The 23,151-nt window shown below is 35.7% G+C and overlaps 1 protein-coding gene across 3 annotated transcripts in view; it reads left to right on the top strand.

Annotated features, from left to right (window-relative positions):
- Window positions 1-622: 622 nt before the first annotated feature.
- The window catches only part of STXBP5 (syntaxin binding protein 5), a 165,153-nt gene continuing 142,624 nt past the window's right edge, over window positions 623-23,151 (top strand). For all 3 annotated transcript variants that reach the window (XM_065889248.1, XM_065889250.1, XM_065889249.1), the window contains exons 1-2: window positions 623-778; window positions 1,980-2,077. In XM_065889248.1, coding sequence (XP_065745320.1) covers window positions 623-778; window positions 1,980-2,077 — 254 coding nt within the window. The remainder of the gene's footprint in view (window positions 779-1,979; window positions 2,078-23,151) is intronic.

Genomic DNA, 23,151 nt, shown 5'->3' with positions numbered 1-23,151 from the left:
GCGAAGCGGAGAGCTCTGGGACCCACCCCGGGCGCCCTGCGTGCTATGGCCGGCGGGCAGCGGCGCTGAACGGCCGGGAGGCCGAGCGGCGGCGGCGGCGGACGGAGAACCGGCGACCCCCGGGAGGAGGAGAAGCAGGAGCGGGAGGAAGCGCCGAGGGACTGTGGGGCCCGGGTGGGCGGCGGGGCCGCGGGCCATGGACTCGGCGGCGGCGGGGGCGAGCCGGGGCGGCGGCGCGGCGCAGAGTCAGCCCGCCGCCAGGTGAGGCTAGGCGGAGCGGGCTCGGGGCGCCGCTGCCACTGCTGTGCCGCCGGGCCGCGGAGCGAGTCGGCGGCGGCGGCGGCGGCTCAAGCGGCGCCGCAGCAGCCGCGGCGAGCAGCGGCGGCCTCGGAGGAAGAGGGGTCGGCGCTCGGGGTTCTGGCGGCCGCGGTTCTCCCGTCGCAGTATATCCTGCTCGGATTATCTTTTGCTTCTCCCCAGCTGCCTCCTTCCCCTCACACTGACACTCTGTCCCACACCTCCGCGTCCTCGGTCGAAGCTGCCCTCGGCCCGGGCTGGTTCCCCCCCGCCTGGGGTCGCCCCTTACCTCTCCTCCCGGGCTGCGGGGGACCCCGCCGAGACCATGAGGAAATTCAACATCAGGAAGGTGCTGGACGGCCTGACCGCCGGCTCGTCTTCGGCCTCGCAGCAGCAGCAACTGCAGCAGCAGCACCCGCCTGGGAACCGGGAGCCCGAGATCCAGGAAACGCTCCAGTCCGAGCACTTTCAGCTGTGCAAGGTGAACGGAGCGCGCAGACCCGCGAAAATCGGGGTCGTTTTAGGGGCAACTCAGGCTTTACACACGAGTCGAGGGATAGAACGCCAATAATAATCATACCTCGAATAAAGGTCTCGCTCCTCTAGCACACTTTGCTTGGTGGGCTATTTTGGAGATTGACATCATCTTACTCCTTTTCGTTGATTTTCACGTGCGGCAGTCATTTCAAGGTTGCTTCTAACGTATTATACTGACCTTAATCTTATGGCTTTTATATTCAAGCATTTTAATACATAATTCACTGACTTACAAGTTTCCTTTGGGAACAGTGTCTAATGAATGTTGTTTATCAAAAAGCCAAACGTGTTCAACTAGATATTTGCTCATCACTTTTCCCTTAAAATGTGGTAGGAGGCTTAAAATATGAAATCATAGGGTCTTTCTATCATTTTGTTTGGTGAAAAAGTTAGAGCTGTGATTTTTGCCCATTAATGGCACGACAGTTGCCAGAGCGGTCTGTAATTCAGAAAGAATGATGCAGCGAATTAATTCACCAGCTGCTCAATGAGAAATACAAACTTGTGTTGGTATTAATACCAGGCATTCATAAGTCAGAGTTTCATAAAAGTGTGTACATACTTTTTTGCCCCAGTGTCCTAAAATTATTAAGGATTTAATTGCAAAATGCAAAAATATATGCTGTGTTTATTTTCATTCTGTTACAGTTGCAAAATGATGAGATAGATGTTTGCTAATTGCTTTACTGAATCCTTAATTAGAGTAATTATGACAGCATTTCCTTAGAAATACTTGTATTTAGCATCCAAATAAAGTAATGATGAAGTTAGCACACTTGAAAAAAAGCATGAATTGCATTTTTAAACGAATATACAGAATTTTTGACCACTGCAAACTTCAGTAATTTGTTCTCAGACATAATAGTATAGAATATTAAATTTTCTTCTAAAGCCTACCACTATGATGGAAAAGCAGAAATTAAGGTTGGGATCGTTTTTTTTGTTTTGTTTTTTTGGTTTCAGATTCTGTGTGCATAGGTTTTTGTTTGATGTAGACTTCATAGTTTTTTTTTTTATAGCAGTGCATGTATATGTGTTTTGCATCAATTATAATTGCTTCTCGGTTCTAATACCTCTATTGACTTTTCTGTTTTAAAACTTTGCTTTCTGCCTTGGTTGCTGTGATGTCACTTGCCCATCCCTAGACTGTTCGCCATGGATTTCCCTATCAACCCTCAGCCCTGGCCTTTGATCCTGTACAGAAGATCCTGGCAGTGGGAACTCAGACTGGTGCTTTAAGGCTGTATCCTTTAATTTAATTTAATTTTATTTTTTAACTTTTACTGTATTCTCCCCAGTCCTTCTGTATTGCTGATTAGTTGCTTTTCCTGTTTAATGCCAAAGAAATGGTATGATCAGGTATTATGTGAAATCATGTGGTTGTATCTCCCCCCATGATTATACTTGCATGCAGGTTGTATGTTGCTGTGATGTTTCTTAGGTCAATTTATAGTAGCTAAACACGTATCCACATAGAGTTCTAAAGTTTTGCTATAATAATTACTGTCTTTGCAGGGAAGTAGAAGTTTCTAAGGGGAAATATATCTGCTTATACTAGTGGTCTATTGAACGGAGTATGTACAGGATGAGGTTTAAAGACAATAGCACAAGGCACATTTTATTTGCTTTTTTAAAAATATTGTGCATGGTAGATGTTGAAATTATGACTATTTATTCTAATGAATTAGAGGTTGAATTTGAATTTGTTTCTGACTTGTCCATCTAGAAAATCATTAGAAAACAAATATAAGTTTTATATAAATAGTTATGAAGTATTGCTATTTCTAAAAGTTTTAGAGCATTTTGTTAGTATAATGCAAATGGAGAAGTGTACTGTCTTGATATGTTTTCCCTTTGATGGTCTACGTTTGTTATGTATATGTAAATACTGTTAGGCTAGCTGTACGTATTAGTATAGAGGATTATTTTTCTTGGTTATGCATGAACTGTAATTGTTTTGTCATAGCATTTTTTTCCAAATACCTACTCATTCTTCAAGATAATTTTTTCAGTCTGAACAATGGAGAACACTTCACAATTCCTCTCAAACTATTTAACTTGAAATAAAATTGTGTTTACTTTTACTATGATATTTACCCATATTAACCTAAATGCCCTTAATTTTAAACTTAAACATAAAATTTTAAAAAGAAAATGCTTTGTTCATCCATCAGTAGGATATCTGCTTCCTACATATTATTGAAGTAACATGTTGGTAATAAATAGACGAAAACACTAGATGATAAGAAACACGGAGGAGCAGGAAACTTTACTCCCCACGTGTTAGATTTATCTGGCTCCTGAGAAGGAGGAGGGGAGCCTGCATTTGAGTTAAACATGTGTCTTACCTTTTTTTATAACCTTTACAATCTTCATTTCAAAGTAGTGCTATATGTGGTATCAGGATATTTTATTTGTGATTAGTGTGCTATGTTCAAAATGCTTATAAAAGTTTTCACTGAATTGTGTTACTAAGTGAAGTCTATCATTCATAGTAAATACCAGTAGTGCACTCATACCTGTAAAAATGGTAAAATCTGACCAAGCTAGATCTGAATCTGTGAATTTCTAAGACAGTATTTCTAAATAGTTCTTACCCAAATATCTAGATAGTTGACACTAAAATATTTTTTACTTCAATTGTATAGATATTTTTATTCCGGTATCCAGTGATCAATACCTTCTAGTTTAGGGCTCCTATTTTAGTCTTGTGAAGATGGGAATAAAATTAATTTTGGTAGTGTGGGTGCTAAGTGTTCAGCAACACCCCGTGTAGTGACAGAGTAGTGTGGTATTGGATCCAGATGGACTGTTTAGAATGAAAAGCCAATTTTTTTTGGTTCACAGCAAAAGAGTATCACCTCTGGACTCAAAGGGGGAAAAAAAAAGTTGAATTAAATCAACTATTTTTAGATTATTTTGGTTTTCTTTTAAGTGGGTTCAATTTTTACTATTTTCCTAGTTGAGACCCAGTGTGGTCTCAGTTTTCTTACGGTACATAACTTTTTTCCTTTAACAGCCAGTCTGCTCCTTTTATAACTTAATATAATCATGAGTACCGCAAGCAAGGCTGATTTTATAAAATCAAATGTTTTTCTTAGACAAGACTTTTTACCCCTACTGCATTTGAGGAATTAGCAAATTACACAAAGGGAGAAGTTAAAATTGAAATGTTAGGCCTAATGCTAACTGTCAAATGAAAAGGATCAAGTGTACGAAATCATCACTTATATGTCTTTTGCTTTTATACATTTTTTTATAGTTAAATACTGCATGAAAAGTGAATCTGTAATTTACAGTTACACTCTAAATTTTTTTTAGAACCTCTCACTGTATTTACAGTGAAGTTAGGAGAGCAGTTTACCAAATACATTTTTATTTTACCTTTTTACGAGATTTATATGAACATTCCACAGTGATAAATTGGTTTCCCTACCAGTAATACCACTAGTCGTTCCTTCTGTTAGGTTTAAGTAGGAGATAAGCTTATGAGCTTTATTATGGCTTTGGTTTGTAGAAAATCTAAAGTAAAATAGAAATCTTTTTTTATTTTAAAGTAAAATAAAAATCTTTATCTAAAACAAGACTAAGATCTTTTTAGTTTTACATAATTTCCACATACGTGGCTTAAAATTTGTTAATTTCTCTGTTCTTTGTTTTGAAAGCTAGACAACTATAGTTTATTTCAAAGCTCCATATTGGTTTAATGTGCAGACTTAATAATAAGTCTCTTCTCTTGCCCTAGTTCTTTTATATTTTTCACTGTTGCATTTGGCTTCTTACAATCCTTCTCTTTATTTTCTTCTCATATTAGACTCTTGTAGTCTGTCATACATTTGTTCTAAAAGATGTCTTCAGAGCAGAAATATACTTGTAAATAAAGTCTTCTTTCATCTAACTGTCGAGCAGAGTAGGAGGTTTTCAAAAGTGGGACTGGGTTATTAGAATTTGAATTGCATGTCTAATTTAACTAATAGAATGTCTTCCTAAATGTTGGAGGACTATACTAAGTTATCTATTTTGAGGTTAGAAAAAAAATGATGAAGAATTTACATCCGATATCTAATGTTTGTAGACAAGAATTGTGAAAATCTGAATCCTTAAACAGTATCTAACAAATGATGAAGCAAGATAAATTTAATGTATTTGCTGCATTAACGTATAGCAAATGGCTGATGTCATTATAAACATGCCTTGTGTTCAACCTTTTTGGCTTCTGGAGTGAATATGAGGTTGGAACGAACTTACTGATAGGAAGCAGGGAAGCATAATTTTATATGCCAAGTTGTACAGTAGTGATTTAATTATCTTAATTCTCCTCCTTTCGCCATGTAGAAATAGGTACAGTTTGGTTCTTCTGAGTAATCTAAGCATCAGAACTATTGAGATAAAGTAATCATCTATCCCCATATGGAATAAGTAAAGGGGAGAAAAAAGGTTCTAAGTGAAGAATGAAGGCATTTCTAGTAATTCTGCTGTTGTCCTTATCTGGACTCCTGGTTTACTAGTATAATTTTGAATTGCTTCATAGTCTGTTGTAACTATGGGCTACCCTGATCTTATTTTAAGGTATTTTCGTCTAAACACAACAAGGTTGTTTTATGTATGAGTATCTCAAGGACTGTGCCAAAAAATGGACTTTCAAATTTACTTAATCTTTGTAAAAAATTGAGTTTTTAAGTATCACAATTATCAAAGGATCTCATTTATTGTCTTCCTGACTTGTGGAAAATATCGTAGGCAGTCTCTGCTTTGATAAGGCATGGGCTTGTCTTTCAAATTGCAGTGTAATTTTGCTGAATGCAGGCTTACAAAATGATTTCTGTACATTGGAGTTCATTTAACAAGCACTTGTTAAGCGTTAACATTCGATTATGAATTGTGGCCTTATTTCTTGTTCGTGTCTTGCCACTAAAGAATTATGTGTCCTTGAGTTAGTTTTTTCTTACTTTTAAAATGAAGGTGCTGTATTAGATGATTTCTTCGAGAAACAACTTTGTGATTCTAAGTAGCTATATATTGTTCTAGGTGAGTATGCAAAAGAAATGAAAATATGATTCTTATGTTCAAGGACTAGAACTAGATAAACATAATTGAAATAAGAGTTATTTAGGGTCTACTCACATAACACAAGGTCAGATTACAGGGAAGTTTATTGCGTTTAATGACACTTCTGCACATTAGTCGATGAGGCTTGAGAATGGCAGGGAAGGAGGAGTCGGAAAAGTATTCTAGGCTAACAGTGTGGGCAAAAGTAGAGAAAAGGGATCATGGTAGTTTAGAGGAATACTAGAGACTGCTTGGAATTGTGATCCTAATTGAGTTGGAGGGAGAAATAAGGAACCAGTAGGTGGAAAACCTTGAGTGCTAGCCTGAGTTATCTGGGTGTTATTCAGTAAGGAATCATTGTAGGAATCATTATATAAGGAGATATGCTCTCAGGAAGACCTTGTGATTTTTAGGATGATTAATAATGCAGTGGTTGAAAAGAATAGAACCAAGGGAACCTTAATATGTAACTAAATCCATATGGGTAGTAAAGTGGATCCAAAGCCGGGGTAGTAGAATGGGAACTGGAGAAGGACTTGATGACTTCTTTGTATCAGATCTTAGAGGGAGCAACTAAAGGTGGTGATAAAGTTTTCAAATACAGCACCGAGGCAATTACAAGACAGAAATGGAAAACTTGGTAAATAAAGAGTGTGGCAGAGTGATGTGGAGTTTGGAATTATGTAATCTTTTACTTTTATCCTATTGCCATTTCGAGAAGGTAGCCTAGACTGATTCTAGCTTGAGAATTTGATACACTTTTACATTTGATTTCCTTTGGGTTGGTCCTCGGTGATTTCCTGGATTTTGTTATTGAATCGAAATAACTTAAAGTCACTGTTAGCTGTTTGGCTTTGTCCATTTATCCTTGGTCAGTGTCTCTCAGTAGTGCTAGTATTTGGGGCTGGATAATTCTGTGGGTTTGCCCAGCACATTGCAGGCTATTTAATATCCCTGGCTCCCACTTACTAAATGCCAGGGTTACCTCTGCTGTTAGTGTGGTAACCCACATGCCCTCACACACTTCCAGGGGCTCCTGGTTGAGAACAACTACACTTTGTCCTAGTTCTTCACCAGTTAAGTAGGAATAATAACCCAATTAGCTCATGAAGTGAGCGTCAGGATTAAATGCAATAATGTGTATGTTTTTAGGACCATGCAAGGACTGTTTTGGTGACTATTCAGTATGATATTATTATAAATATGAGAGTTTTTCTATGGTTTTAATGTTCAGTTCTTTCATTTATTTCAGCAAATACTTGCTGAGAAGCAACTAGCTGCCAGGCTCTGTGTAGGAAGGCCTTAATTTCATTATTTTTGTAGCTGATGTAGTCAGTCTTCGAAGGAAAAGGTCTTCAAGTACTGTTTTTGTCTTTAAAATGGTTGTGTTCTTTTCAACCACAAGTTTTAAGGATTTCTATTTAGATGTGATAAGATAATACGTGAAAGTTTGTTTCGCATACTAGGTGATAAATGATTGTGAAAGTTTGTTTCACATAGTAGGTGATAAATGATTGTTTAATGGTTTTGTACTATAAGATAGCTAGCATTGCAATGTTTGACTTGCTGCTTATTAATTTTATTTTATTGTAATTAACAAAACTGGAAAAAAGATTTGGAAATAGATTTTTGTTCAAAGTAGTTAAAAATGAAACAGTTCAGCTAGAATTTAGCCAAATTTTTGTTACTCTTCTACCCCGCCATCCTTTTTGTTCATAGAAGAACTCTAGTCATTTGAAATTCTAGCTGTAGAGGAGAAACAAGGACTTCGAAATACTTTTACTTCTCAACTCTTAGCTCCTCACTGAAGAGGACTTTGTATAAAAGGAAGAATGAGTACTGTGTCAGCTATAGGTTGTGATTCTCAGCGTGGAGTACTGCAGCAAGGAGAATAGGCACATTTACTTTAGAAACTACCAGAAAAGGTGTCTGCCTGGAAGCAGTTATTTTGCAATGAATTTCCTGTGGAGGGAAACAAGGTATGATAGAATCTAAATGGGATTGAAAAGGGATATGTTAATTACTGGGGAATCAAGTCTGTGCTTGGTAAGCCTTTTTACTTTAAGTAAAATGGGTTTTTATTTCTGCTAGGTATTCTCTTCATTTTCCATTTGTTTTTTAGTATAATTTGCTTTTAAAAATATAACTTGACTTTGCCATCCTGACAGAAAAAGCTAAAGGAATGTTGGAAGAATTCCCTTATTACAAGCTTGTGTTTAGTCTTCAGACTAATTTTGGATAAGCCAACTAAAATCTCTAGGCTTTAGTTTCCTTTTCTGTAAAATGAGGAAATTGGGATCTGTGATTTCTAAGAGTCCTTCCGGCTCTAGGATCTTGAATTTTCTTCTGTGGAGGATTTGGGAATGCTCTGGACCATCTCTGTCCAGAGTTGTCTTCTGATTGGTTGTTCTGAGTATCTGTTAAAGAGGGTGAAGTGTTAGACTCAATCCCATTGTGGGTCCCTTTACTTTGTACCCGTTGCCTGCATTCATAGTAAGTCAGCAGATGCACAGTTGTAAACTTTTATTTACAAAAGGGAGCAGGAAAAAGCATGTGAGATACACTTCTTTCGTTGATGAAACAGCAGCTCACATTGCATACTAGGATGGTGGGTTGTTGCTTTTCCTTTGTTTAATCGGTAGGGCCTCATTAATGACATAGGAAACTTGGGCCATTTTAAAATATTATTTACAAAGTTTACTTTCCTTTATTGGGTGTTAATGGTCAGGATGTAAATTAAAATGAGATTGCTTAAAAATAATACTGGGTTCCTAATCATATGATTTTATTAATTTTTATGTAAGAAATTTAATAGAGACTAATTTCATTGACTTGCTAGCATGTAATTTGAGTAATTGTATAGTAGGTTGGAAAAGTAATAACTAGCAATGTGCATGTAAGTAAGTGGACTATAGGGATGATTATCACTAAATAAAAGATAAGCTTTGGGTGTCACTTTTTGACTTTAACTTCATGCATTAGAAGTGACACCTTGTTTACAAGAAGGAAATTAATAATCGGAGTGTCAGCACTGTGATTGATAATGCTTAAATGAGAATATCCTGTCCTGATTTGGTGCATTATCGTCATCGGAAGGTATATTCGGTATCTTGGGATTGCAGATTAATGAAATGTCTTTGGTTTGAACTAAATAGATGTCTGTTTAAGAATATAGCAGAATGACAAAGAGAAAAGGATGTTTTACTATATACTATCTTTTATATTTGAATGCCTTTTATTAAACATAATATAGTACTATAAAACTTCCTAGGAAGCAAAACAAAGTGACTGTTGACTTGATTTTTGTAAAATAAACTAAGAGTTCATAAACTATAATCATAAAAGACTACCAAAAGGTATTTGATACATCTCCCTTCCCTTAGTCACGTGTGATGTAAATCATTCTAAGGAGGAAATATCAATAGTACCTTTGGATTTAATTACTCAAACTTCTTCCTGTGAAGATGTTCAGGCTTCTATATAATAGGTCTTGTACTTTAACTTAAACCTATTTCTAATATTTATTTGCAACACCAAAGAAGAAAGACAAGTTAGTTGTCTTCCATATATTGTTATTATAATTTTTAACATTTTTGAAAATTTTAAGTAACAGTCATCTACTTGCAGATTTAGCAGTCCCAATTGCTTTAATCTCTCATTCTTTTGTATTTCATTTTAAAGAAATTTTGGATACTAGCTCTGTTTTATGTGTAACTTTTGTTTTTATTTTGGGGCTTGGGTGGAAGGAGGGGAAGGGGAAAGAATCGTTGACAGTTTATTCCTTACTACTCAGTGTTCCACAGTGGGCCATGTGTTTAGTGATTCCTTAAGTCTAGAACAGCGTTCCCCAACTTTTTTGGCACCAGGAACCGGTTTGATGGAAGACAGTTTTTCCACGGATGGGGGAGGAGGGATGGTTTAGGCGGTAATGCGAGCAATGGGGAGCAGTGGGGAGTGGCAGGTGAAACTTCGCTGGCTCACTTGCCGCTCACCTCCTGTCGTGCAGCCTGGTTCCTAACAGGAGCCCTAATGTGTTGGGGACCCCTGGTCTAGAATACATTTTTCCCTGTTAAAGTAATCCTTTAAAGCCCAGTGCCTTTCTCTTTGTGATGTATTTTTGGTTTTAATTCCATCCCTTTTTTCCACCCATGTAGCAATCTTTTTCTTAATTCAGTGTTTAAAATCTAAATTTCTACATTACCATCCTTTATACGTAATATCACATAGTCATTAAATGGCTAAAACTAGTCCTTTTGGAAATTATAGCTATAATATTGAGGTATTTTTATTTTAAAATAAACTGTCAGAAATGTTACAGCATATGAGAAGATGCAGTAGCGTCCAAAGCAGTGCAAATCAGAATCAAGCAGTATCCTCTGCCTTATAAAGAGGCCAGAAATTGGACAGTGGTCAATATACAATTATAAAATCAAAACAGAAAGAACATACAGATTCTTAAATGATTAGCTTAATACTTCTCTACTAAAGATCATATAAAAGATGAGTGTGTGTGTGCATACAAATGAAGTAATGAAGGTCTAAATCTATAATTCAGGAGTCTGCAAACTTTTTCTGTAAAGTGCTAGATAGTAAATATTTTGGCTCTATTGTCTCTGACCCAGCTACTCAACACTGCCAGTGTAGCGCAAAAGCAGCCGTAGGCAATGTGTGAAGGAAGGAGTGTAGATATTTCAGTACAACTTTATTTATAAAATCAGGCAGTGGACTAGATTCAGCCCACAAGCTGAAGTTTGCCATCCCTGCTTTAGTTTATTAGGCTTCCTTGCTTTTAAATTGGAGAGGAATACTCAGGAAGGAATTACTACTGACATTTTTATAGTTAAGTTTCATAAATTACACTCGCATATCAGTTTAATCTTTTAGTCATAAATAGACAACTATTTTAAAGAATCAGTGATATATGGTACTGCTATATACCAAGTTAAATTATTTTCATAAGTATTTTTTGATCCTATGAAAGATGCATTATTTTTCTGGTGAATTATAATTTGTATGATAAGATGACTTATCAGGCATTGTTTGGGGACAATTCAGTGATCAGTTCTATTATTGAAGTATTGTTTGAGCCCTTTACTTCCTAATTTTAATTTAAAATATATTGGCATTTGTAGCTTTTTCCTAATATTTTCATTAATATTATATAGAGCTATGTAGAAACATTTAGATACTTTTAAAAATAACAGTGAATGTAAATATTTTATTAAAATATTGTGATTTCTTATATGTCTGCAAATTTTGATTAAAAATAAATCATTTACACTGTGGGAGAAAATAACCTGAAAAAATGTATTAACAACAATAACCAAAAAAACTCATAAAGCTCTTAGAAGCAAATTTAGATGCATGGTTACCTTCTTTAAGAGTCAGATATGTTGCATATCCCTTCTTGGAATGAACATACATGGGACAAATTGAAAACATTATATCTGCCATGAAAAATTTTTATAGTTGCTCACTGTTTACATCATTTTTCATTAGCAGTAAATATAAATTTTATTCAGTAAATAAGGCTAATTTCTACTTAGTTTCATTTCTCCAACTGGTGTTAATCCTTTAGTTGTTATATAAGACAAATTAAATGATGACATACTGAGCATATTTCTTTATATTTACTGGTGCTATGATTTAAAAATGAGCCTTGATCTAGAGTAACATTCCCTTAAACTGGGAGTGAATACAAAGGTTTTTAACTAAAAACAATAGCTAATACTTTTGGTTTTAGTGCAGTCTTCGTTTGGAAATTAGGGTTTGCTAAACACAGGATGTTAATGGGAAAAGTAATATAGACTTAGAAATTATATGGTAATTATTGTTAAATAATGTTTTGTTTTATGGTTTTTGGTTGTGTTTCCCTTTCAGTAAGGGCTCTCTGGAACTTCTGAAGCTTTTCCTGGTGAGGTTGTCTGTTGAAGAGTGATTAATCCTACCCTTTCTTGAAAGTACATAATCTTTTCTTGTAATAGCAGCACCTCTGCTTTTTCACAGCAGTACTCTGCCAAAAGTGACTATAAATCTAGTGGCATCAACTATTGCAGTACTTTCTGCCAAATTGCTTTCCTTTTGTGTATTTTTTCCTTTTTGTCTTTTGAAAGGGAAGAAAAGTATTGAAACAGATTTTCCATCTATGCAGTCTTTGTACTGTATTTTTTATAATATGTTTTATTTTTCTTTTAAAATTCACTTGGCCATACTTAAGAACTTAGCCATTAAGCATCTGAGAATGGATGCTGGGATAAAAGATTGTTATATGATATGTGAGAATGTATGTTCCTTTTTGTTTCTTTAACCCAGGCCATGATTATGACTATATTTCATAGACGACTGAGCAAATGGTTCATTTGAAAGTATATTTATGTACCAAACGCCATTCTGAAGAATTGCCTGTGATAATAAATATAATTCATTTTGACCCCTTTAGAGACAGTCCTAACTCCAAAGCAGTAAATAATAAGGATGAATATTTTTGAACCACTCTATTCAAAAATAATAAAAAATTCTTATTCAGAATAATAGTGGAAGATGTAACTAGAGGCCTGTTTCAACCCCAGTTAATGCTATAATTATATTTTAGTGTAGATGCTGCAATTACTTTGTTTTGATGTTTCATTCACATGAAAAGAAAGCAGTTGACTGACAATTCTTCAAATACCATTTGATATTTACTGTAAAATATTACAATTGTGTTGGATTAAGGAAGTTTTAAATGTTGACCTATGCATCTTTCATGGTTAATTTTAGCATTTCGTTAAATTTTTACTGTAGAAATAGTGCACATTATAGTTCTGCTTAAATAGCAGACTAGCAGGATGTTAGAATTGTGAGTGAGCAGTAAAAATTATGTCCACCCTTATAATCATGAGAGTGTGGCTAGCTTCATTTCTTAACATATTAATTTTTTGGCAGACTTTACTTTTTAGAGCAGTTTTGGCCTCACAGCAAAATTGAGCAGTAAGTACAGAGATTTCCCGTATACCCCTGTTCCCACTCGGCCCAGACTCCCCCATTATTAGCATCCCCCACTAGAGTGGTACATTTGTTACAACTGATGAACCTACATTAACACATCATCACCCAAAGTCTGTAGTTTACGTTAGGGTTCATTCTTGGTGTTGTACATACTGTGGGTTTTGACAGATGTATAATGACATGTATCCACCATTGTATTATCGTATAGAACAGTTTCACTGCCCTAAAAATTTTCTGTGCTCTACCTTTTCATCCCTCCCTTTCCCCTGCCTCTTGGTAACCAGTGATCCTTTTACTGTCTCCATAATTTTGCCTTTTTCAGAATGTTACATATTTGGAATCATACAGTAAGTAGCTTTTTCAGGTTGTCTTCCACTTAGTAATATGCATTTAAGTTTCCTATGTTTTTTCATAGTTGATAGCTCATTTGTTTTTAGTGCTATATAATATTCCATTGTCTGACGTACCACAGTTTGTTTATCCATTCACCTACTGAAGGACATCTTTAGTTGCTTCCAAGTTTGGGCAATTTTGAAAAAGTGGCTCTACATATCCATGCACAGGTTTATGTGTGGGTATACATTTTCATTTCCTTTGGGTAGATACCAAGGAGTGTGACTACTGTATTGTATGAGTATGTTTAGTTTTGTAAGAAACTGCCAAACTGTCTTCCAAAGATAGCTGTACCATTTTGTATTCCCACCAACAATGAAGAGCTCTTTTGCTACACGTCATCGTCGTCATTTGGTGTTGTCAGTTCTGGATTTTGGCTCTTCTAATAGGTTTGTAGTGGTATCTCCTTATTCTAATATGCATTTCCCCACTGACATATGTGGGGCATCTTTTCATATGCTTATTTGCCATCTGTGTATCTTCTTTGGTGAGGTGTCTGCTAAGGTCTTTGGCTCATGTTTAATTGGGTTGTTTTGTTATTGTTGAATTTTAAGAGTTCTCTGTGTATTTTGGATAATGGTAGTTTATCAGATGTGTCTTTTGCAAATATTTTCTTCAGGTCTGTGGTTTATCTTGTCATTCTCTTGATACTGCATTTCACAGAGCAGAAGATTTTGATCAAGTCCAGTTTACCATTTTTTTCTTTCATGGATGGTGCCTTTGGTGTTGTATCTAAAAAGTCATTGCCATACACAGGGTCATCTAGGTTTTCTCCTACGTTATAGGAATTTTATAGTTTGGAGTTTTACATTTAGGTCTACCATCCATTTTGAGTTAATTTTTGTGAAGGATGTAAGGTCTGTGTCTGGATTCATTTTTGGTGGTACGGGGAGGGGAAGCGTTGTTTGGTCGTAGTCTTTGAGCAAGCCTGTGCTTCTGGACTGTGAACTACACAGGCGCTCCTCAGTTCCCCTCTCCTCCCACTTCCCTCAGAGGAGTTAGGATGGCTAGAGTGGGTTGAAGTGTATATTTCCCTTCCTTCAGGTCAGTTAGGCTCTGATAAGCCCCCCCAGCAGTTTAGGCTCTCCTTAGTTTCTCCAGAGGGCAGACCTTGTTATGAACAGAATGCTCCAGTGTATTTAAAAATGGTTGCTTTTCCCTTTCCCCCTCCTGGAAGTGGGAGGGGATTTTTCTCAGATAGTCACTGTGAGAACCTGGTAGAGCCCATGGAGGTAAAACTCAGTAATGTATGGGGATCCCTCCCATGACTGGGTCCTCCTGGAGTTTCTAACAGACTTGTCTACTTTAGGCTTTCAGCAGTTCATCAAGTACAGTTTAGGTTTTCCTAGCCCAGCACTGATTCCTGCAGAGGTGTCTGCTGGTTGGTTTGTTTCAGTAAGTTGTGATTTTCTGTATTGGCCTATCTGCGTCTGCAATTTTAGGGGCAGCCATTTGCCCTGTGACCTCACTTGTCTTATGAATCTAAGAAGAGTTGTTGATTTTTAGTGTGAACAGCTTTTTATTTATTGTTAGGACAGAATGACAACTTCCAAATTTCTTACGTGCTGAACGACAAATAGGAAGTCTGTATTAATTTTTATAGGTGAAAAACACATGATCTTCAAAAAGAGGTTTTTAAATTGATGTTTGTTAAGCAGATGAAACTATAGAGTTAGGGGTACTGTACTATGAAAGTGAAAATAATTGCTGTTTGACAAAGGCTTTGTATTGCAAATACATTCATAGGTCATAAAATACAAAATGAGATGTTCTTCACTATCTTAAACTTTGGTAAAGACTTAAGTTTTTGTTTTGAGCATATTCCTATCAAGTTGATTAGAACTAGTTCAGATGGAAGTAGCAAATTTTTAGAAGTTTGGAAAGTAAGACCTGTGATGAGATATTAAGGGGATTCATAATAATTTTTCAGACTTTCTTTCTTCAAACAGAATAATTATTCATATATATACGCAATATGTGTGTATGTATATCAGTATATGAATTTTGTGGAAGATAATGTTATACTTTAGCCCACAAGGTTTTGCAGTTGTTCTGAACCATGGCTATATATGTTAGAATGATTTGTGGAGCTGAAAAAAAAAAAAAAACAATGCCCAAACATGTGTTTGGATTTCTTCTCTAGATATTCTGATTCAGTGAGTCCGGCATGGGGTTTGACATCTGTAATTTTTTTTTATCTTAAATGTCCATGGATGCTTATAATGTAGAGCCAGAATTGAGAAGTACTGGTTAAATATTTGGTAGACAGGGTAGTAGTATTCTTAGTGAGGCAAATGGCAGACGAGAATCATGTTCAGTACAGTGTGTGTAGAAAGGATGTCATTTTAAAGCAATCATAACATCTTGAGATTTGTGGTATAACCAACCATAAGGAAATAAGCTGACACTTTGCTCTATCATTGCCTTTGGAGACAGGGCTGTGAAGCTGTACGAAATATTTATGAAGATGGAAAGGAACTGGAATTCCGGGTTTGAATTATTCCTCTTCCTAGCAGTGTATCACTGGATATGAGAGCCAGCAATAAAAAAAAAAAAGACCATGGAGTCTAATTATGAGGTTGAAAAGTCTAGTCTCAAACTTGCAGGTGATCCTCACACTGATGAGACGAAGGAGGCAGGCGAAGCAGTTCACAGAAGAGAGCTCTGCAGCACACATAGGTTGTCTTAGTTATCACAGATCAAGATATGTATTTCCATTTTTTCTCTGGCTATCTGCTACTTTTAGAAATTATTTTTTTTGAATAGGTTGTATTATCTTGACCAGGATAAATGTATGATGTACTGCCCCTTTTATTTGTTGCCCCCCATTTATTCCTCATAACAGTATAGAATAACAAAGAAATGAAAGCTTTCACGTGCTAATTGATTTGTTGTTTATGTTCAGGGTAAATGGTAGAGTTGGTCTGCTGCTAAAGTTCACCCTCTTTTTGTTTTTTTTTTTTTTTTTTTTTTTGTGGTACGCGGGCCTCTCCCGTTGCGGAGCACAGGCTCCGGACGCGCAGGCCCAGTGGCCACTGGCTCACGGGCCCAGCCGCTCCGTGGAATGTGGGATCTTCCCAGACCGGGGCACGAACCCGTGTCCCCTGCATCGGCAGGCGGACTCTCAACCACTGCGCCACCAGGGAAGCCCACCCTCTTTTTGTTTTAAGGATGCTTTCATCAATATTCTTTGACCACACTCTGGTGGTATTTAGATTTTAACTTCGTTATTGAAAAATAATCACATTATGGTTCAAGACTTAGGCCATTAAAAATAAAAATCATCCACTGATCTTTTATTCACAGAAAAGTAAGCCAATTCAGAGTAGACACCTTGAAGGCTTACTGGACTACTTAAAGAGTTGAATTACCCTGTTTGCTAAAAGTCTAAGAATGTACTAAAAGAAGTGGTAACAGAAGTTAGTGGAAATCTTCAGGGTTTCTGATGGATTAAAATTATGCTCTTGGGTTTAGTATTTTTACTGTGGCAGGAAGGAACAATTTACCCTTAAAAGTCTTTCTTGGTTTGTTAGCAGAATATCTGCTCAAAGAAAGTTATTTCACAGAATAGTACATAATTAAACGGATAATTTATTAGTCACTTACGAGTTCATGAAAAATACAGCTTTCCATATTCTTATTTTTAAACTTTGCAGGATATAAGTGTATCTTCAGAAACTGCACAGGATATCAAAGTTCTCCAGTTCTTTTCCATTTTATAGGTACTCCAATCTTCTCTTTCTAGGTTGGAAAATTGAAGATGTCACTTCTGTAGATGTTGGAATAATGCCAGTACTTTCTTTGCCTTTTTCCTTGGTGACAGGAATTAATGAACAGATTCTCTGAGAAGGTACATAATCTTAAAAATCTTAACAGTTTCCTAAGTATATACCACTCTTGATATTACCACATTCTTCATAAAAGTAGAGGTTGTCAAATATGTGTGTAATCAGTGGTAGTGGCAGCAGTGAAACTTGCCTAGGAGTTGTACTTTCAGAACTTATCACTGGCTGGGGTCCCATTGCCTGATTCTTTTTTACTATATTTTATTCTACTAGTCACAGGTGATGCCTGTTGAAGGAAACAAGGAAGTACCAACAGAATTCAATATAATTATATAAAAAGGAAGGAGGAAAACAAAAGAACAGCATGGACGTAGAATACTGTAAGACAGGCTAAAGCCCAAATGAACTGACGATCGTGAAAGTAATTGGAAAGTGTTTTCTCTTTTCAAGCTAAATTCTTGTCTACAAAAATGAACACCATTTGGGAGTATCTGTGCACCTATCTGCTCTCTTGCTTTTATATTTCCATTACTAGAGTTTAAGACTTTTGAGGATAGGGACTATGATTTATATCCCCAATGCATATTAAAGTTCTCAATTAAGAGAAATGAGTGAGTTAAGCAGACATGGTTAAGGAATATTCTGTTGCTTGCTCTCTTTACCTTTTAAGAGCTACAAGATGGGAAATGTGGAGACAGAGTAGAGTCTTTAGTATAAGAAGCTCTGCTTTGTTTCATCTTTTATTTGTGTTATTATTGCCATCCAAATGGTAATTTTTTTCCTTATAGGCTATAGGGTCTTAAGCATTTGTGCGATAAGATTTTACAGTGGTATATTTAGGTATGGGTCTTATTTCATTTATCATTCTGGGTACTTCCATCTGAAGACACATTATTATTTTTTTTTTAGAAGCTAAGTAAAATACATTTTTGACCTGTTACTTTGATAACATTTTTTTTCTCTTATTCGATGTTACCTTTCCTAAAAGTCTTTTATAGTGCATTTTTTTCTTATATTTTCCAAGTTTTTTTTATCTTTTGGCTGTACTTTTTTTTTTAGCAGGTTCTTAAAACAAAGTTATAGCAGACATATATGTTCAGCTTACTATCTTGAACCAAAGCATCTTTTCCCTACTTTTTTTTTTTTTTTTTTTTTTGCGGTACGCGGGCCTCTCACTGTTGCGGCCTCTCCCATTGTGGGGCACAGGCTCCGGACGCACAGGCTCAGCGGCCATGGCTCACAGGCCCAGCCGCTCCACGGCATGTGGGATCTTCCCGGACCGGGGCACGAACCTTTGTCCCCTGCATTGGCAGGCGGACTCTCAACCACTGCGCCACCAGAGAAGCCCAATAAATTGTTTTTTATATTGGAATTACCTGAAAATGTTTTATATGTATATTTTAAGGATTAATGTGTATTTTACACTATTAGATGGAACATAAATGATGATTTATTATGGAAAAGACATATTTTTCTTGGGATTTTACTTACGTGTTTCTAAAACCATACTATTTCTTTATATGATTGAGGTCTTCATTTGTTTAAGAGAACACTGCGTTTTCGTTGTTTCATATCTGTTGAATACTTCCTGCGTTCAAATCTCGAATGAAATTAAAATGTTTAAAAATTGGGTGCAGGACAGAAAGAAAAAAGCTTAATTGCAAAAATGTTTAGTCTTATTTTGCCCTCTTACTATGCTGCATTTCATTTAGATTGCTAAATAGTTATATTCATTTGTTGCTTATAAAAGATATTTTTAAATCTCAGATAAAAGGGATTTTTAAATTATATTTAAGAATATAATGTTTTAACTTGTTTCATTAGTAACTACAATCATTTTTGCTTTAAATTCAGTCTTATTTTTGGCTATTTGTTTTCATTCATTCAAGCTGATTCTTTTTTAAGATACGTTTTATTGAAATATTTGAATATACCATAAAATTCACCCTTTTACAGTGTACAGTTCAGTCGTTTTCATTATATTCAGAGTTATGCAATCATCAGCACTTTTTAATTTCAGAGCGTTTTCATTACCACAGTAAGAAACCTTATACCTATTAGCAATCCGTCCCCATCACCCTCTCTACCCAATCCTTCACAGCCACATATCTACTTTCTTTTTCTATAGATATTATTTAGGACATTTCATATAAATGTAGTCATGTAATGTGTAGTCTTTTATGATTGGCTTCTTTTACTTAGCGTGATATTTTCAAGGTTTATCCATATTGTAGTGTGTATTATTTCTTTTTATGGCTGAATATTCCATTGTATAAGTCTACTACATATTATTTATCCAGTGATCAGTTGATGGACATTTGGATTTTCCTCTTTTTTGGCTATTATGAATAATGCTGCTGTGAACATTTGTGTAGAAGTTTTGTGTATGTATGTTTTCATTTCTCTTATTTCTATCCATAGCAGTGGAATTGCTGAGTCATATGTTAACTCTGAGTATATAATAGAGGAATTACCGCTCTATTTTCCAAAGTGGCTGCACCATTTTACATTCCTCCCAGCAATAATTGAGGGTTCTAATTTCTCCACATCCTCACCAAACCTTGTTGTTGTCTTTATTACAGCCATACAAGAGGGTATGAAGTGATATTTCATTATGGTTTTGATTTGCATTTCCCTAATGACTAATGATGTTGAGCATCTTTTCGTATATACTTTGGCTGTTTGCATATCTTTTGAGAAATGTCTATTCATTTTTCTTTCCCCATTTTTAAATTGGGTGGTCTTTTTGTTCAGTTGTTAAAACTCTTTATATATTCTGGATATTAAATCCTTATAAGATACGATTCACAAATATTTTCTCCCATTCCGTGGATTGTCTTTTCACTTTCTTGATGGTGTCCTTTGAGGCACAAATGCTTTTACTTTTGGTGAAGTCCAATTTATTTTTTTTTTTCTTTGTGGCTTGTGCTTTTGGTCTTATAGCTAAGAAACCATGACTTTATCTGAGGTCACAATGATTAACTCGTATGTTTTCCTCTAAGAGTCTTATAGTTTTAGCTCTTACCTTTAGATCTCTGTTCCATTTTGAGATAGCATTTGTATATAGTGTGAGATAGGGATCCAAATTCATTCTTTTTCATGTGGATATCCATTTGTCCCAGTACCATTTGTTGAAAAGATTATTCTTTCTCCATTAAAGTGTCTTGACATCCTTGTCAGAGTCAATTGATCATAAATATTTGTTTCTGGACTCTTAGATCATTCCATTGATCTATATATATCTACCCTTATGCTAATACCACACTGTCTTGATTACTATAACATTGTAGTAAGTTTTGAATTTGGGGAATTGTGAGTCTTCCAGCTTTTTTCTTTGTCAAGATTATTTTGCTGTTCTGGGTTCCTTGCATTTCCATGTGAATTTTAGGATCAGCTTGTCAGTTTCTGCAAACAGCTGGGATTCTGATATTGTGTTAATTTTGTAGGTCAGTTTGAATATTGCCATCTTCACAATTATTATGTCTTTTGTTTCATGAGTATGGGATGTCTTTCCATTTACTTAGATCTTGTTTCAACAATGTTTTGTAGTTTTCAGTGCACAAGTCTTGCACTTCTTTGGATAAATTTATTCCAAAGTATTTTATTCTTTGTGACATTCTTATAAATGGAATTATTTTCTTAATTCCACTTCAGATTGTTTATTGCCAGTGTGTAGAAGTACAGTTGATTTTTGTATATTGATCTTATGTTGTGCAACCTTGCTGACCTCATTTATTCATTCTAATAGTTTTTTATTGAATTTTTTAGTTTATTGTAAATTTTCAGATTTTGAATTTTCCATCTACAAGATCGTGTAGTTATAGTTTTACTTTATTTCTTCCTTTGCAACATGGACACTTTGTATTTCTTTTTCTTGCCTGTTTTCCCTGGCTAGAACGTCCTGTATAATAATGTTGAGTAGAAATGGTAGAAGTGGACATCCTGTCTTCCTGAGCTTAGCACAAAAGCATCCAGTCTTTCAGCATTAGTATAATAATGTTAACTGTGGGTTTTTCATATATGGCCTTTGTCAAGTTGAGGAAGTTCCTTTCTCCTTGAGTGCTTTAACATGGAAGGGCATTGGATTTTGTCAAAGGCTTTTTCTATTGGGATGATCATGTGGTTTTCTTCATTTATTTTACTAATACAGTGTTTTGATTCTGTTTTTTGAAGACAGGGTTGTTTACTCATTTTAGTATCTTATTTAACTTTACTAAGAACTGTTCCTCTCACATGGCTATAGTCTCTAAAATGTTTGTTGGCTCATCATTTTACACATGATGATATTTGTAAGGAGACTATTCTAATTCTAGTTGAAATTTTGAGATGCAGAACTCCAGATTTTGAGAAAGAAAACTCCAGCTTTTTGCTTACTCTGCTTGTCCATAGTGCTTCATTATTAAAATAGGTGTTTATTACCATGAACAAACATGAAAACTGAACCTAGAAAAAAATTTTTGATTGGTTTATTGTTTATGCCTAATTGGTTTTATGGTGTTTACTTTCTACTAAAAGTTACATTTGGTCTAGTTTTATTGTTTTAGACAAGTCTGACTTTAGTGATACTGATTTTAAGTATTTCCTCATTGTTAATTCTCCAGTTTTAAAATGACTTAAAATAAGTCAGGAAGTGACATTTACATGTGAAAATTGGCTGTTTGGGCAGTGAGGTTTGATTTGTGTGTGTCTCTGCCTATCTGTGTATGTTCTGGTGTTAGACTGTTTGGGTTCAAACCCCAGCATCCTTACTAACTAGCTGTATGGCTTTGGCTAATTTATTTAACCTTGTTGTACATAGTTTCCTAATTCGTCAAAACTGAGCTTATAATAGAGGGTACTCCTTCTGAGGTAATACATGTATAGTGCTTGACACGTTAAGTGTTCAACAAGTCTTAACTACTACGATGATGATGATGTACTTAAAAGCCTCCAAATTCCTCTTTTCTCTCTCCCTTTCCAACCAAATATATATGTATATATAATAACCATTTAGACAGTTGGATGAATGCTTATTTTGATTTTTAATTTGTGGTACAGTATTATAAAATAAAAGATTTTACTGGATCTAGTCTTTGTTTTTGCTTATCTGTCATTACATATGTCTTCCTGATTATTCTTCATTAACTGGTAGGTTTATTATGTTATTTTTTTCCTTAAATATTTCTTTTTCCCCTATTGCTTGGCATTACTAAGTATTAACAGTTTTATTAAAAAATGCAGGACATTTGGTCCTGTCTAAAACACTCATAAGACATTTGGTCCATGCCAAAAGTTTCTTTAAATTTAGTCCTATCCAAAATGCCCATGAGCATATTTGGTCTACGCAAAATGGTTTTGGACAGGACCCAATATCAAGAACCTTTTGGTGTGGACCAAATGTCTTATGGTTGTTTTAGACAGGACTGAATGTCTGCTCACCCTGAGGATCATGTCTGAACTCAAAGATCATGTCTGTATTCAATGACTCTGCTCCCAGCCAAACAGGCCTTGCCTTCTGCAGCTCCTCTTCAGGAGTTCTAATGGTGCTTATCTGGACAAAAACCATGAGTGTAGCTGTGCAGGAAGTGTCTGGCCTGTGTTATGGGTCAGATAAACTGCTGGTTTACTCCAGAAACAAAGAGGACTGGTTGGTTAGGTAGACATCAAAGCTCTTGATAGGTGAGCAGTAGAAAAATTGAGACTAAAGGTATCTAAGATAGGAAGATTGCAACTTTTTAAAAGGATACATTGGAGTTCAGAATTAGAAAGTAAGATAAATTGACACCAAGAAATATTCAGTGTAGCCTATAATTTGGATTTGCCTTACAGTGGGATTAAAAGGGCAGATGTCAGATCAATAAGTGAATATTTCTACATATAAAAAATATCTTTGCAGATTGTTTATATGTAATCTTTCATTTTGGTTTTTCCTCATTTTCATTTCAGATGCTTTGTTTTCTCATGTAGTTTTGAACATAGCCACAATAAATGTGAATTTTCCAAGAAGACCTTTGTTGTAGTGAGTGACCATTTTTTAATAAAACTGTTAATATTTAGTAATGCCAAATACTAGGAGAACCATATATGCAATAATCATTATAGGTAGGAAAGGATATGAATATTT

Source organism: Phocoena phocoena, chromosome 12 (genome assembly GCF_963924675.1).
Source record: "Phocoena phocoena chromosome 12, mPhoPho1.1, whole genome shotgun sequence".
NCBI lineage: Eukaryota > Metazoa > Chordata > Mammalia > Artiodactyla > Phocoenidae > Phocoena > Phocoena phocoena.
This window is presented reverse-complemented; position numbering and strand designations above follow the sequence as displayed.